We start from the raw sequence: 15,456 nt of genomic DNA, 5'->3' as shown, positions 1-15,456 counted from the left end.
TATGGACAAATCCTGTGTTGTGTTCCTTCAGCCAAAACTGATTAATCTTCCTGTACGTGTGTGTATATACAACCACCAGATTCCCCACGTTCTTTTGGAATATTTTCCAGAGTCTTCTCTAATGGATTTCACTGGAAGTTGAGTTTCATCCCTCTCTTAATGCATTCAAAAGAAACTCTAACACTCATCTCCTTCACTTAAGTACCAACAATCACAGCTTATTTATGTCCATTTAAGCCCAATTATTAAGTAACAATGCTTTCTCAAATGTACTTAGGATAGTTAAGTTGTTTGGCACTTTTTGGAACAGTCTTTTAACAGGAAACACTGTTGAACTGTGCGGCATGTAATATCTTACTGGCAGCCTCCCTGGTAAATTGACATGCATTTTATTAGAATTAGAATAGGATTTATAATTTTTTTTATGCTACTTGGTGATTGTCTAAGATATTTGTTCTGGGCCAGGCAGAGAAATGGGGCAAAATATTGTAAGTTCTAAAAAAGGCTATATGATATTTTTGTGATCATTTGGATGTAATGTAAATCCTTGCTGTACATAGACTCTTTTAATGCATGAAAAACATCTTATCTCCTAAATGTTTGAGAAACGTGACTGGACATAACGTGTAATGGACAAAGAAACCAAATTAACAATATCTAGATTTTGTAATGAACATGAAAGACAGGACGGATATTGACCACTGTGTGACCAGACACCTAATGCTTAAAAAAAACTAAAACATATTTTCTCTGTTAACTTTTGGCTTGTAGCCTAAAGCCCATGTGTAATAATTTAAGATCACTTTTACCCTTGTGGTTTTCTTTTCTGCACTTGATGCCATTTATCCTGAGAGTTTGGTACATTTAGCGATGGGAAAACCCTGGTTTGGACTGCGGTTGTTTTTAGAAATCCTGTCGCTTTTTCCACCCAACTCTGGTGTAGTCCATAAGAGGTGTGGCTCTCTGATCATGACATTGCATGCCAAGTAATGGGATTGATGTACACACATTGTGCTTGGCAGGGAAAATTTACTTTTTCTTGATTTATTAAGCCATACTTAAGGTAGGACTCTAGCCAACTCATTAGCTCTGCTTTGTGGTGCGAGAGCTCAGAAAATTAAAAAGGGATGAATTATTTGAGACATTTGCAGAATTACTGTAGAGTGACATTCTATGCATCCATGAAATACAGTTCTTCACACTTGGGTAGCCCAGGGAGATCGTAATTTCACTAATTCTGACAAATGTACATTCTCACATTGTTGGATTCATTTCACAGATGGAGAATTTGCTGAAAATGTTTATTTGGCAAACATTTTTTATATCTGCAGGGTTGCATGTTAAAAATATTTTAGAAAGTGTGTTATGAGGAAATGATTTCTATTACACGTGTTAACACTTTGCTCATATAGAGTTGGTTTATCGAAATCATAGAATAAGTTAAAGATTTAGTTTGGAAGGCCTCCTGTTATATGGTGGCTTAAAGCTGGTCTAATTGTATTATGTTCAGTCTGCAGGTAAAAACTTGTTTAATGCCCCAATGATCTAATGAACACATTTAAAAAGAGAATCAGTTTGTTGTTTGAACGTCTAGTTTCATGCTTTTTTACTTTCTAGCTTTCCAAACTTTCCTCAACATAGCAACAACTGTTCTTTGGCTTTTCATCACTTAATTTAGTTATCACATGCTACAATCCTCATTTTATTAAGATGTTTGTTTGTAAGGCTGCTTTCACAGTTGGTGGTTTTTGCACCACGATTTTACATACAATCCCATGGGAAGATATGTATTTTTGGTCACAACGGGGCATCCAAAGTTGTGAAACTTCAGGTCACAGCTTGGGGAACAAATGAAAATAATCGTGGAAGACAAAGGACTAGTGAAAATCTTATTAGAGTGGGAAATGAAGCAATTTACGACACGATGAGTTGAAAACATATTTCATTAATTTCATATTTCAAAAATATATATATTTTTTTTTTTTTTTGCTGGGACATAATTAAAATGCTCCCTTTACAGCAACTGTGAGGGCAACCAATCTCATCTGATTTATGCAAATCTGCATTACTGATTAAAAAAAAAATAAATCTAATCTAGACAGCAAGCTAGGCTAGATGTTAGCAGGTATTAGCGAAAAATCTTAATAATGTTCTTGTTAAAAGCCTCCTTAGATCTCACCAGTTTAAAGATGGCCTGTTATTCCAGACCAGAATTGTATCTCTTGGATATGCAGATTTAAATATAAAATTCTCAGTCAAGGGTAGTCAAGGGTCTACTTAGGTTTGTGTAACAAGTGAGTTCAGGAAATGTTTAGGCTCTTGAAAGGACAACCTCTTGAATACAACAACCCTAAGATGGTTCCACTGGTCAGGCATCTGGAACATGTAGACAATTATCATTCATGTTTGTTATTCCAGATCATCCGTTTAAAATATATAAAAATGAGACCTTTATCATTAGCAAGATAACCAAGAAAACCTTGTATGTCCCCATAAAACCATAACATTGGTCAATGTGTATAGCATTCATGCTACACATAGCATGTATTCTTTACAATTCTTTGTTCTTTGCAATCTGGCCTCCATCCACATTATTCCAGTATCAAATACCATTTAAAAAAAGTGCTGAAAAGACCTTTTTTCATTTGCAAGAGTGAATACTGGTCAATTCTGTTATGTGCAGGAGTTAGTTTGGGCATTTTATGCCATAAATAAAAGGGTTTGAATATTTTTTTTGAAAATTTTTTTAATGGCATCTATGCTAGCTATAAACAACTGGTCCCTTCCTCAGTTTTGCGGTCCTCGTTTTCTGTGAGAAGTAGAGTATCCAGCATGACACTGCTAGAAGGTTGAAGGTTTGTGGGTCGTCTTCGCAAAGGACTTTGGTACCCTACAGCACCAATACCATTCATCATCCCATGCTTCATAAACATTTTGGAATTTTCTGCAACAGAAGACTGGAACGCAATTTTGGTCAAATTCCTGTGCTGCATTCTCTGCACTCTCTTAGCGCCAAAGTTGCACGTGATGTAACGCGTAAAGGCTCCCCGGAAAGTCTTGTTAAAAAGCGTGTAGACTAAAGGGTTGACGCCCGATGAAACGTAACCAACCCACACGAAAATGTCTAAAAGTCTCTCCAGCAGTTTGGCATCGCAACTCCCGCAAAGCACGGATGTCACGTTGGTTATGAAAAACGGGCACCACATGACCAGGAACAACATGAAGACGATTCCCAGAACTTTCGAAGCTCGTTGTTCATTGCTCAGATTTTGCATGGATCTCTTTCCCATGGTGGACAGTCGCCGAATGGGAATCTCATCCCCTTTGAAGAGGTTTGTCCGCTGCATTAGTTGGTCCTTTTTAATAGCATCCAGCATGCATATATTCTGCGGTGGAGATAAAACAGTCTGCTCTCTTTGAAAGACTGTACACACCACGGGTCTGTTGACTTGCTGACTTGCCCTTGATCTAAGGAGGTACACCTTCTTGCGCAGCACTCTGATTGTCAGTAGGTATATAATCATCATGATCATTAGGGGAATGAAGAACGCCGCCAGAGAGCCGAATAGTTTAAAGTCCCCAAAGGCCTCTATGGTCAACAGGCAGGTGTGGTTGCTGTTGAAAGTTGTGTTGATTCCATTATTTGCACTTCTCAGCCCTTTGATGGGTATGGGTATGGCAATACCTGTTAAAGAGAAAGATCATAATTGAAATCATTTAGATCACTGTGGCACCAAGACTGGCTTGGTTTTGCATCGTACAGCAGAACGCTCACTACAAATAAACAAACCGTCCATCTCTTTAAATAAAATAAAAAGGTTGCTATATTTTGGCTGTAGATCTTTAAATAGCATACCATTCCACTGATGTTGGCTTCCATAACATCAGCTTACATTGTCTGTCTGGTTTTTCTCAGTTATTCCACTTTGTCAAAAGAGCATGTATGCGATTGTAAGCCTTCGGCATAAGCAAAGGACATGTTGTGCATGGTCATTATTGAAGTGACACTGCACAAGATCTGCCTTTCATGGATTTAAAACACAACTCTGTTGTAGCGCCAAACGCCACAGTGTTCCAGACAACACCGTCAAAATAATCACCTGGACCTTCTTGTTAACGAGCAGAACTGCACGAGGTGTCGTCTCGTCTTGTTCCAGGTCAAAACAGTTATATAACAAAGCCCCATCATTAACAGGTAATTGTTTTGCTTATCTGAAGTCAGGTCCAGAAGCCTGGTGTCCACCATCAAGTCTTTTCAAGTCTATCCTATCAGCTGTCTATTGCAACGAGTTCTTTTTCGACCTTTTGCGATACGAATGCACAAGATTTCATCTTTTTTTTGTGATTATATTTACACCTAGTTGGTTTAGTATGAGAAGTCTTATACATTATTTTATCTTATTATAGACCAAGTGTTGCACATTGAAACCAGAAATCAGCTGTTCTGACACTACTTCCCCAGAAAACCTGACTAAGACTTTGTTAAATCTATTGTGTATAGAAGTTTGTCGATGCTGCCTTGGCAAGTGTTTTACTCCTTGCAGCAAGAAAATAAACAACAGCTGGTATATTGCTACTAGCTGTCACTTACTTAAAAGTGGTGCAAACAACCATCCTGCCAAAATAGTCATCTCATTATCAGATAAAAGCTAAAGATATTAAGCAGTTGTTCCTGTGTGTAAGCTATAAGCAATAAATCAGATATTAAAAGTGAAGGGCTACGCGAGATTGAAAATCTCTCCGGCGTGATATTCGTTAGTACCGCAACCCTGTACTTGGGCCTTTGCATTGAAAACGCTCCATCTCAGGCCTTAAATCGTTAAAATGTCTCGATATTTGAGAACTTACCTATAGATATCACCCAGACGAGTGCAATTTTGGCCACGGCTTTTGTTCTCGAGTTGTACTGGCTGTGCTGGATGGGCTTTTTGATGGCAATGTAGCGGTCAAGGGAGATGGCGCACAGGTGCATAATGGAGGCTGTGGAGAATAAAACGTCTAGGAATAGCCAGATGGGACACAGGAATTCAGGAAGTGGCCAGGCTGAATCTGAAACGAATGAATGAAAAGAAAACTTCATCATAAGCTGAAAGTAATTGTTGAATTATACCAAATTGCATTATGTTATATAACTCATGCAATACACTAGCGTTTAATGCCTATTCGAGCGAAGAGTACAACCATATACAGTGCAACCTCGATACTCGCGGGGGGTTACATGCTATGACCCCTCGCGAGTAACAAAATAATCGTGAGGTTTTGAATCTCTTCTTTTGATAAGGGGGTTCTTTTGAAAAATAGTTTTTCAAACATTTTTATGTAATTTATTAGTATAAACTCTGTTTTAAAATGTTACTCCGAACGTTTGAGTGGCTTTTTCTTTCTTTTTTTCATTTTTTTTTTTTTTGCGAGATACTCTGTCTAGTTCTAAATGAAAAGTCATGAAGTATCGAGGTCGTGAGTATCAAGGTTCCACTTTGTGTGGAATATTGATGACCTCTAATGAGAGACATGTTGTTTTTCCATATTCAGCTGAATCAGGTGCACTTCTAGTCTTTACGTTTCATTTAAATCTAGATTTAAGATAACTGTTTTATGCTGGATTAGAAATGAAGATATGGGTCAATGGCTATTTTTGTTTTGACATATCTGAGTCAGATATTTATTTCACACAATGATAGACCTAGGCAATTCTTCTTCTTCTTCTTTCGGCTGCTCCCATTAGGGGTTGCCACAGCGAATCTCATTTGTGATCCGCATATTTGATTTGGCACATGTTTTACGCTGGATGCCCTTCCTAACGCAACCCTCCCCATTTACCCGGGCTTGGGACCGGCACTAAGAGTACACTGGCTTGTGCCCCCCTAATGGCTGGGTTGATAGACCTAGGCAATTAATTAGGTTTTTCTCTGAAAAATGGGAAGTGTTGTCTCCATTTTTGCATAAAATCTGATTGTTCTCATACTCCCCCAAGTATATCCGTGTGCTTTTTAGCTTTGGTGTTGCTGGTGTGAAATTTGTTCTCCCCTATTTACCCTGACGTGGAACCGTTTAATACTTCAAGGTGTCCACACAGGGTCCTGTTTTCACCTGTTTAGCACATGTGAAGACTGGACACGGAGCTCTGTTTCTGCTCTGCACACGGACAATTTTTCATTCAGCTGTTTGCTTTAAAAAAGTATTAGGCTTTAACTTGTGACTTTTTTTTTACTTTTTGTTCAAAGCTAGTTCATTATCAGTTTATTAGTATTCTTTCTTTTTTAATAGCACCTTTTTAGCTATAAATAACTGAAGCCTTTTTGATGTCTGGCTTTTTCTTAAAAAAAAAAAAAAAAAACATGTGAAACTATATTGTGTTAAATAACAAAAAATTCAAACATCCAAAATAATAAATAAAAATTATTAAATAAAGCATTTTAATAAATTAACATTTGCTCAGCTTTAACATTAAGGTTATGTGGGCATAGCCTTGTATCATATAATAATACTTCATACATGTAAAAAAATTAGGCATATGCCAGCAAAACTGTAGTGTTGGGAATAAACAAATTGAAAGTTTAAAGCTCTTTATCATATACCAAAAAGTCCTAGCACAGTGTTAGAGAGAAAAACTTGCCCAGATTTGAATGCATTTTTATCAATTTAAAGATTCAGTATAAAATACTAATATTAGTAAATGCGAGTGATGAATAACTGAACAACCAGAATATTCATCTTTTCCCTTTTGCAGCTTAACTATGTTCTGGGGCTTTTTCATGCTATAGCATGGAGCTGCTGAATAATGACCTCAAATGTCCATGCAGACAAACACTAAGCATTGCTCTGTAGACCATTCTCTGTCCTGAAGCATTTGATAAATGAGCAGTCATTGCACTCCAGAGCCATTCATTATCATTTGTTCTGTCTCTCTAATATGATTTAATTCCTTTGAAAATTCCTGCCTTCGGGTACAAGTTCGTTTCCACCAAAAATAAAACCCCTTTAAACAGTCGAATGAGCACGATGAGAACAAGCGTGGCAATTTCTCTCTGGCAAATATCTTTCAGGTCCTCTTTATTGGTCACTCTGGCTAGAATAAACTCAAACAACTTAACAGGTTTACAACATACTGCTGAGGTCTCACGGCGTTTCCGGTTTTAAATACAGACTTGTATAGATGTATATCTCAGAGTCTGACATTATACTGTAAAAAATGGGGTTTTGTTAAATGTCACTGGTTCCAAGCAGTCATTATATTTAATATCTTTTAGGTAGTTTTGATTGAACAAAAAAAAGTTCACATGGGTGTAATAATGATTAAAATAAAAAAAACGTATTCACAGTTGAAATATTCATAGCTTAAAAGTATCAAATATTTACCTGGAGATTTAACAGTACATCAAACTCTAGGGGTTTGTATAGCAGTTAGAGGATCTGTCATTTTGTAAGTGGTGAACACCACAATGCATATAATATGCATATAAATAAAATGATCTGTAGTCTGACAATATCAATAATGAAAGGAAGTTGTGTCCTTTCAGGGCAGCATTTTCTGAAAACCAACGGCATGACCTAATCATACAAACACGATCTGTATCCTCTGTGATTTTTCTGCCACTCCACATTTAACAAATTTCCAACTGTTTTCTTTCACTGAACCTCCGAGCTCCTGTAGCCCCAGATTTAGTTCAATTTCTTTCTATTTCTCAAATTACTCCTCATTTAAGCTTTCGCTTTGAGTAGATGTTATCTGCACTTTTTCGGAATTTTGATGAGCAACGGTCCATTCTGTGATCATTATCCAGCGAAGAGCGTGATAGCATTTATTGTTTGCGTTCCTCATTTCACGGGAATTAAACAACTTCTTTCTTTTCACCAAGGTGTTCATTTTTCAACAATTTTTTCGTCCATCTGGTGTCGAGATCATTCGCTACGGCTTAGTGTCATGAAAGGGATCATAAAGGGAACTTTCAGAACTATGGAAAGAGCTGCTAAATTTTATTCACTCATCCACTTTAAAAGAACCATATAGCTGGAGAACCAAGTGAGTGCCAAATGTTGTTTATCTGATGCATCACATTATTCCATACAGTCAGTAACGAAGGTTCTTATGGTTCTTACGGAGACTTTATTATCCTCACACTCATTTATATTTTAATTCCAACTGGCAAGTTTTGAAATATGGTCTTTTAAATGTTGTTTGACTTCTCTGATTGGACCGAGTCCAAGATAAGGCTTTGTTTTGAGTGGGTGAGTTTTTATGATATTTGATTACAATCTGATTTCATAATACATAAGGGCCAAAGGACATCTGTAGAAATGCTGCTTCTGGATTCTGATTTGTTAACTTATTTTCTAGACCAGCAGCTCTAACAGTACCACGGGGGCAAATCATAGGGTTGTATTAATGCACTCGTTTCTATTGTTATCACTTCGATCGTGACAGCTTTTTCCCATGAATTTTGAACGGTAAATGTGACGCCTAAACGGATTTCTTTTTTTTCTCATTTTCCCTCCAGAGACATTCTGTGAGGAATTTTGTTAGAATTTTATAAAGAGTCTTTGGTATAAGAAGCTTTTAACTGCCAGAGATAGCGCTAACTTTTTTTTTTTTTTTTGCTTGTTTGGTTTTACTTTTGTAGTAAGGGTGCATGGGTGAACGAGAACCGTCTATAAATCAAAGAGATAACATGAAATAACTTGTGTGAATGGATCACAACATAAAATCTAACTATGAGGGGGAAAAAAACATAACAAGTATAAACACAAAAATCTGTGGTGGAGTAATTCTTCAGGATGTGATGGTAAGAATTACTTATTTTTTTGAGCTGAAGATGAGGACAGAGTTGACTTACTGTACAGCACGGTAACAAGAGCGATGGGCATCACCAGCAGCCCCACCAGCAGGTCAGCCACAGCTAGAGACATGAGGAAGTAATTGGTAGCGTTTTGGAGTTTGCGCTCCAACGACACGGCCAGGATGACCAGGATGTTGCCCCCAATGGTGGGCAGGATGGCCATAAGGAAGAGCAGTGAAGCCCAGTGCAGCATCTCTCCATTGGGAGAAGACATGCTGCTTTCGCTTGCCTGGACCAAGAACGACGTGCTGTGTCTTTTTCCTGGGGCTCGGCCAGCATTGTCCCACTGCAGAGAGAAAGAGAGAGAGAGACAGAATTAAGAGAGTAACGATGGAAGAATGAATAACGGACAGCACACGGCAGTTAGCTCTCTGTGCCAAATGTGTAAAATGCCACAGATTGAGTGGTTTGAAATCTGCACAATTTGTTAAATGTTATTTATCTGGACTACATCACTCTGATTAAAATTTTTATATCAATATTGTAGCTCTAACAGTATTCTGTAAGGGAAAGGGAAAATGAGAGGAATCATATTAAGTCTTTAGGTGTTTAAACTGTAGTAATCCTGAAAAATTAAAAATTTTGTGACCGAATTAAAGGGAGATGCAGCCAAAAAAAATTTATAGCACTATAGAGTATTTGTTTTGTTTGTGCAAATTTTACAGCCTGGTAGAACTTTCATAGATAGTATAAAATTGTAAATACAAAATAAACAAACATCACAAGTTCCATGCCTATTGGTCATGGACATACGTCCTGCTTATCAGTTTTAAGTTTCTTGATTGGCTGGAGATGGTCAAATGTAACGATCATTTTCATTCTGGTCAACGGAAAATCGCACTGCATTTGTTTTTATCTTATTAAATGTTTTTTTCTTATCCACTAATGTATTATATTAAATTGATAAGTAAGTAAACAAATGTTTTAATAAATTAAAATAAATGTTTTTTTTGTTTTGTTTTTTTATCCAAAAGAAACAACATTGATGATAAAAAAAAAGAAAATTGTACATTAAGGGAAAAAAAAAGGAATAATTTATTTTATGACTACAAAACACTTTTTAGCACACATTCTGAAGAACTGAAAAAAATTTTTAACAAGGAAATGTTGATTTGAATCAATAATTGTTAAAAATGTCAAATTGTATTTGGATCTCATTGTATGTCGTCGTATCCTCCAGGACTAAATGGTCCACTAATATTAAATCTTCATCACACTGTATTGGGCACAGATATTTCGCTACACAGTGATTCATATATACACTTAAACCAATGTGTCACCTAACGTGCCAGTAATTTCTTTTTATTTCACCACACCAGGTTTAAATCGCATGGTTTAAACCCACTGCTCAGTTATTTTACAGTTTTGCCTGAAATTTGACTCGACAAACCAGTGCCTTTTCCTTCAGATGTACTTATCTGTGATTCGGCGTGACGTTTATTATTATAAATCATGTCTGATTTCCCTGTGCTGTCGTTAGTTCTGGGCCGTTGAGAAGTAATTAAGCAAGGAAGTGAAGATCTGCAGTAATCACCGTTTGCTCATGAACTCAGCCATGTCGTATTTTAATGTAATTTGATGATTTAGGACAGATGGCATGTTTGTTCCTCTTCTGTTATTATTTTTTTCTTCTCCCTCACTTATAAATTAGCACTTGGCTGGTGAGTGTTAATGATGATGATGATGATATTATTATTCGCATTTACGCTTGTTTATAGCTTTGATTTAATATCGTGTATAATATTGAATGAATGTGTTTTTTTGTTTGTTAAATTTTTAGAGAACAAACTTTTAGAGGAGTTAATCTGACAAGTGATTGTAAAATCTTAGGGTTTTAATAATCTCTCTCTATATATAATATATGCTTTGAAAATGATTTGCACTTTTATTAACTTTTTTGCATCTCTTTTAATAGATTCAGGCCACTTCCTAAATATATTTATTTATTTATTTATTTCGTATTTATTTATTTGCTCATTGTCAGCGTATTTCTGGTTGCACGGTTCATTTCTTTAATTGTTTTCAGATTCAACGCAAACCTCAAGCTCATCTAGCTGTGTAATTCTTTCCATATTTATATTTAACCATTAAGAACCTTTTTTTTTTTTTTTTTTTTTTTTAAAGAAAAAAAAAAGCTTTCTTACCTTCAGCTCCGATCCGTCAGTGCTTTTTGGTCTTCGATCTTATTCCACATGCTTTTTTTTTTTCTGCCCTGTGTCGTCTTTACTCATCTAGAACCTCCCAAGCTGGGATTCTTTGGTCCTTTTTAGTTGGTCTATTCACACGTTTTTATAAGTGCTCACACGGAACGAGAAACCAGAGTTCGGAGTCTTTTCCTAGGACGAGACCCAAAGAATTATCTCACTTCTGTGCCGTGTGTTGAAGGATTTATGTCCATTTTTATTTTCCTGTTTTGCATCACCTACTGCAGCACTAATCTTCTCATCTCTTCTCCTCCGCGCTCACTGGTTCTGCACTCGTCCGCTCGCGCTGCCTTTCTGACTCTCTCAGAAAACACACGAGTGTGTGTCTGCGCTGGATTTGTGCCAGCGGTTCTGGGAGGTAATTTCCTTGAACACGAAAGATCTACTGTTTATAACTGTTTAGCGCACTCCGCTCGAAGGAGGGAAAATAGCGCATGCCTTTAAAGTATCAGCTTTTCGTTTAGTTTATTAATTGTCAGTTACCAAGCTATTTTGTCATTTACAATTTCCCATACAGATATTGGAATACATTTTTTTAATAAATTAATTTTAATTGATAAGCTTTAAAAATTTTCGAGGTTTTTATTTCCTCTAAAGTTATAATGCAGTTTTTTTATTTTTTGCCAAATACAAATTGATGGACATCATTTTACCATATGAAGCTAATCTTGTTTGATTCAGTATCAACTCTTGGCAGGATGTGGACCTCTAATTATAACAAACACAGTTTTTCATAAGGATTTTAACACACACACACACACACACACACACACACACAAAAACGCTGCACAGTGTGTTCCTGTCTTCACATCTGTTGCCCACCTTGCCAACAGAAACCATAGTGCCTGCTACTTCATAATGTTTACCTTCAATCTCTCACATCTGGCTCGACCCACATTTGCTTTTTGTCCTGATTTCCCTGCTTTATAATTTTTATTTTTTTTTGTGGTATATTTTACCTGATTCTTATCCGTACTCCTGAGTGAGCTGTGCTTGATGAATTAGCAAATTTATGCTTTGAAGAAAGTACCACTCCCAGTCAATGTCTTTCCTTTTGTTGCTTGTTAATATCCAATTTTTACAAGTGGAGGAATAACTTCTGAGTCAAGGACTTCCTTTCTGTTTGTTCATTTCGCCACCGTGTCTGGTTAACGCTCTTCTCCTCACTCCTGGAGTGTGTCAGCCTCTGGCTATTGTTTATGAACTTTCAGAAGAGGAGTGCAAAAAAAAAAAAAAAAAAGTCAAAGCACACAAAAACAGCCTTATGAGCGCTTTCTGAAACGTTCCAGATATAGGTGCTCTGGAGGCTGAGCCTGTTCCTGGAGTAACATGACTCAGCTGTTTAGAGATCAAATCCAAATTAATCAAAAGACCTGGAAGTGGTGGTGATGATGCCCCACAAGAGTTTATACTTGAGTTTCATTCTTTTCTGCTCATTGGACAGGTTAATCTCTGTGTAAACGTCCTCGTGAGGGAAATGAAAAAGAACTATTCTATCTTCGTACACGTATTTTTACAATTTTTTTGGTCCACTATTAATCTACTCGATCTTGGAATAAACTATACCATCAAAAGAAATTTATGGAAGAATTTTTTTCCAAGTATCTTTTTATGTTGGTGCTGTAAATCATCAGGGTTTTACATGGTACAGTTTTGATTCCATTGTTATTCAGTCAGATTTGATTTGGTATTCTCTCATTGATGTGTTCAGAACATGAATCCACAAATAATTACAAAGAAGGAATATTGTAAAAATGTCAGTTCACAGTAGATCACTATACTAGGTTATTACTACATACTACACTTATTTCTGCATTGCTTTTAGGTTGTAGTTAAATGCAATACATAAATAGCTTTATAGCGTTTGTGTTCTGGCAACGAGGTGGTGGAATGAGCTTCCCCCCAGATGTCCGAACAGCTGAGTCCACTGCCTCTCTTCAAACAACTGATAGACCTACCTCTTCCTAAAACACTTGAACTATCGATTATTTTCCGGGGTTTTTTTTTTTTTTGTCTTTTTTTTTTTTTTTTAAGTGCTATAATTCCTCCCAACCAGTGAACCAGTGTTGATGTATTCCTTGATAAAGACTTCAGAGCACTCTGGATAAGGGCATCTGCTAAATGGCATAGATGTAAGAGCAGCTATAAACAGTCGTTTCCTCTTTAGTTTTTTTTTTTTTTTTCCAGGACAGAGGTTGTTGTTTTGTGGTTTTTTGCCAGTTTTTAAATGATGAAAAGTTGCAAAGTGTACGTCCTAAAGATGATATTTTTCAGCTTTACCTGTGTTAATAAGACACAACAATTGGAGACTCCTAAATGTGTTTATAAGCACCTAGGGGCATTCAAGTCAAACTAGGACTTTTAATTATACAGGTGTAAATGGATGCTACTACGCACAGTAGTGAGTGGTTAGTAAATCCTATTACTGATCAGTGGCGCACATGTTGTGGGACAGTCCAGAAACCGTTAATCATGCAAGAATAAAACAGTGTGTGGGGATTTTTCTTGTGATGAAGGCATAAAAAACATGGATATCTACAAAAGACTTCAAGCAGAATAAAGACAGCCGTACGCTTATCAGTGATGAAGTGGTGGTTCCCCGAAGTCAAGCAGGCTTGTCCTAGGATGTTTCAAGTGTACTGACAAATCTCTCTATGCTAAATCTTTCCAGGCATTAGTTAAACACTGGGATAAGTGTATAAATGTAGCAGGGAAGCATGTTGAAAATTAATGCGGTTTCCACTCCTTGAAATGTGTTCTTTTGTTTTACAACTCAAAAGACCCGGTTTGACTTGAACACCCCTCATACGTTATGAGGGTTTGAACGGACTAAAGGTTCAACTAAACTAAACGAAGCTTAGAGGCAAATTAATTTGTAAACCGGATTTTTGTAATCGATTTACTCGAGTTCCTCGAGAAATCGTTACAGCCCTAATCAACACCTTCTGGTCAATCAGAATCCAGAATTTTGCAGCACTGTCGATTTATTTATAATTATTGCCATTGTTTTTTTGTTTAGTTTTTTTAAAGAAAAATTCCAAACACAATAGCATCTGCTAAGAGTTAGTGCAGGAAACAGCACAGTTTGGTTTTGTTTCAGTATTGGGAGATTTATGGAATAAAGCATGCGACTGTGCCTCCGACTTGGCTCGTTTCTCTGCTTGTGTTTTGGAGACGGCCGTAATACAGTCGTGTTCTCCACATGTGAAGACAGATTTTGGGGTTTTAAACATTAGCGCCTGTTTCATCTCCAGACCTTCTGCTTCAGTGAACTTAACAGCACTCTGTTTATTCATCTTGATCTTAAAACTGATTTGTGAAATGAATATTTACTCTTCTCCACGATCTCACTGATTTCTACACCATGTGTAGTTTAGTGACTCTCAAGTGCGATTCCACCCTCCTCTGCAACCCCCAAGTCGCTTTCTTTTTCTTTTTTTTTTTCTTCTTTTTTTTTTTTTTAATTTGCCAAGCCAAGTTCATTCATCACAACAACAGGCTTTGGTTTGAATATAAAATCTTATTGTAAGTCTTAATTAGCACAGGCAAGCTTTAAGAGGTCTCCATGCTTGCTGAATGGGTGTGTGTGCACTTGCGTGTGCACGTCTGTGTGTTTATAGATCAGCTCTGGCAGCAAGCGTGTTGTGGTTTCTCTGCACTGTCAAATCAATTCATCAAACAGATTGTCAAAAATCGGAGCTGCTGCTTGTTGTTTAAACGCAAGAACGTTCTCACTGAACACTCTGTCCTCAACAGGGAGTCGTGATGATGGGACTTTTTTTGCGATGTGGCTCAGATGATATTCGAGAGCGGGATTTGGGAAGTAAGCGAAGGAAAGCGAACACAATGCGGTCATGTTTACAGAGCGGAACAGCGGTGATACATTTGCTCATTTAATTTACAGTGGAAGGAGACGTTTCTACAACTCAGACATCCTGTTTTGGTGTCTTTTATGGATGTAATTAATGGTGAAGTTGCTCGGATGCCACGCCCTCTCAATCCGGGCCAGCAGATAAATCAACTGTACCACAGTCTAGCAGTACTAGAGCCAGCCAAGCGTTTTTGTTTTTTTTCTTTCCCTCTCTCCTTTTAGTCTTCACTAAGATGTGTGTTATTAAGTTCCTGGCACCTCGGCCCTTTGGTAAAGTGTGAGCTCTTAATAGATCGTGCTCCGTTCTGTTAATCCTCATCGCAGCGCAGGGAGGGCCGGTGGAACTGTAATCACCTTGTGTAAACTGTTTAAAGAAACTTTCTTGATACATCTGTCTTGACTTAGGAGAGTTGGTAAAAGGTATTTGAGTTAAGTTTCAAAAAGAACCCGCGAAGAGGCTCTTTTCTTACATCAAATGGCCGCTTTGACGAGAGCCAGGAAAATGTGATGAGGAAGCGGAACTCTGAGATTTACTCCACACTGG

General features: G+C 37.2%; 2 protein-coding genes across 4 annotated transcripts in view; one reads left to right on the top strand and one right to left on the bottom strand.

Moving 5' to 3' along the window:
* The window catches only part of psmd1 (proteasome 26S subunit, non-ATPase 1), a 37,400-nt gene that overhangs the window by 10,709 nt on the left and 11,235 nt on the right, over positions 1-15,456 (top strand). The window lies entirely within an intron of this gene.
* Positions 1,926-12,624, bottom strand: htr2b (5-hydroxytryptamine (serotonin) receptor 2B, G protein-coupled). 2 transcript variants are annotated; one of them, XM_083559285.1, is made up of 6 exons: positions 12,001-12,624; positions 11,264-11,407; positions 10,982-11,173; positions 8,835-9,123; positions 4,849-5,049; positions 1,926-3,685 (listed from the first exon to the last, which is right to left on the bottom strand). In XM_083559285.1, exons 4-6 carry the CDS (start codon positions 9,049-9,051, stop codon positions 2,766-2,768), a joined length of 1,338 nt encoding a protein of 445 aa, XP_083415411.1. In that variant the 5' UTR covers positions 9,052-9,123; positions 10,982-11,173; positions 11,264-11,407; positions 12,001-12,624; the 3' UTR covers positions 1,926-2,765. The 2 variants fall into 2 exon arrangements, with proteins under 2 accessions (XP_083415411.1, XP_083415410.1); XM_083559284.1 differs by having other exon boundaries at positions 10,982-11,407.

This window comes from Silurus aristotelis (assembly GCF_946808225.1).
Source record: "Silurus aristotelis genome assembly, chromosome: 13".
NCBI lineage: Eukaryota > Metazoa > Chordata > Actinopteri > Siluriformes > Siluridae > Silurus > Silurus aristotelis.
Note: the sequence above shows the minus strand (reverse complement) of the source record. Positions and strands in the feature narration are given on the sequence as shown.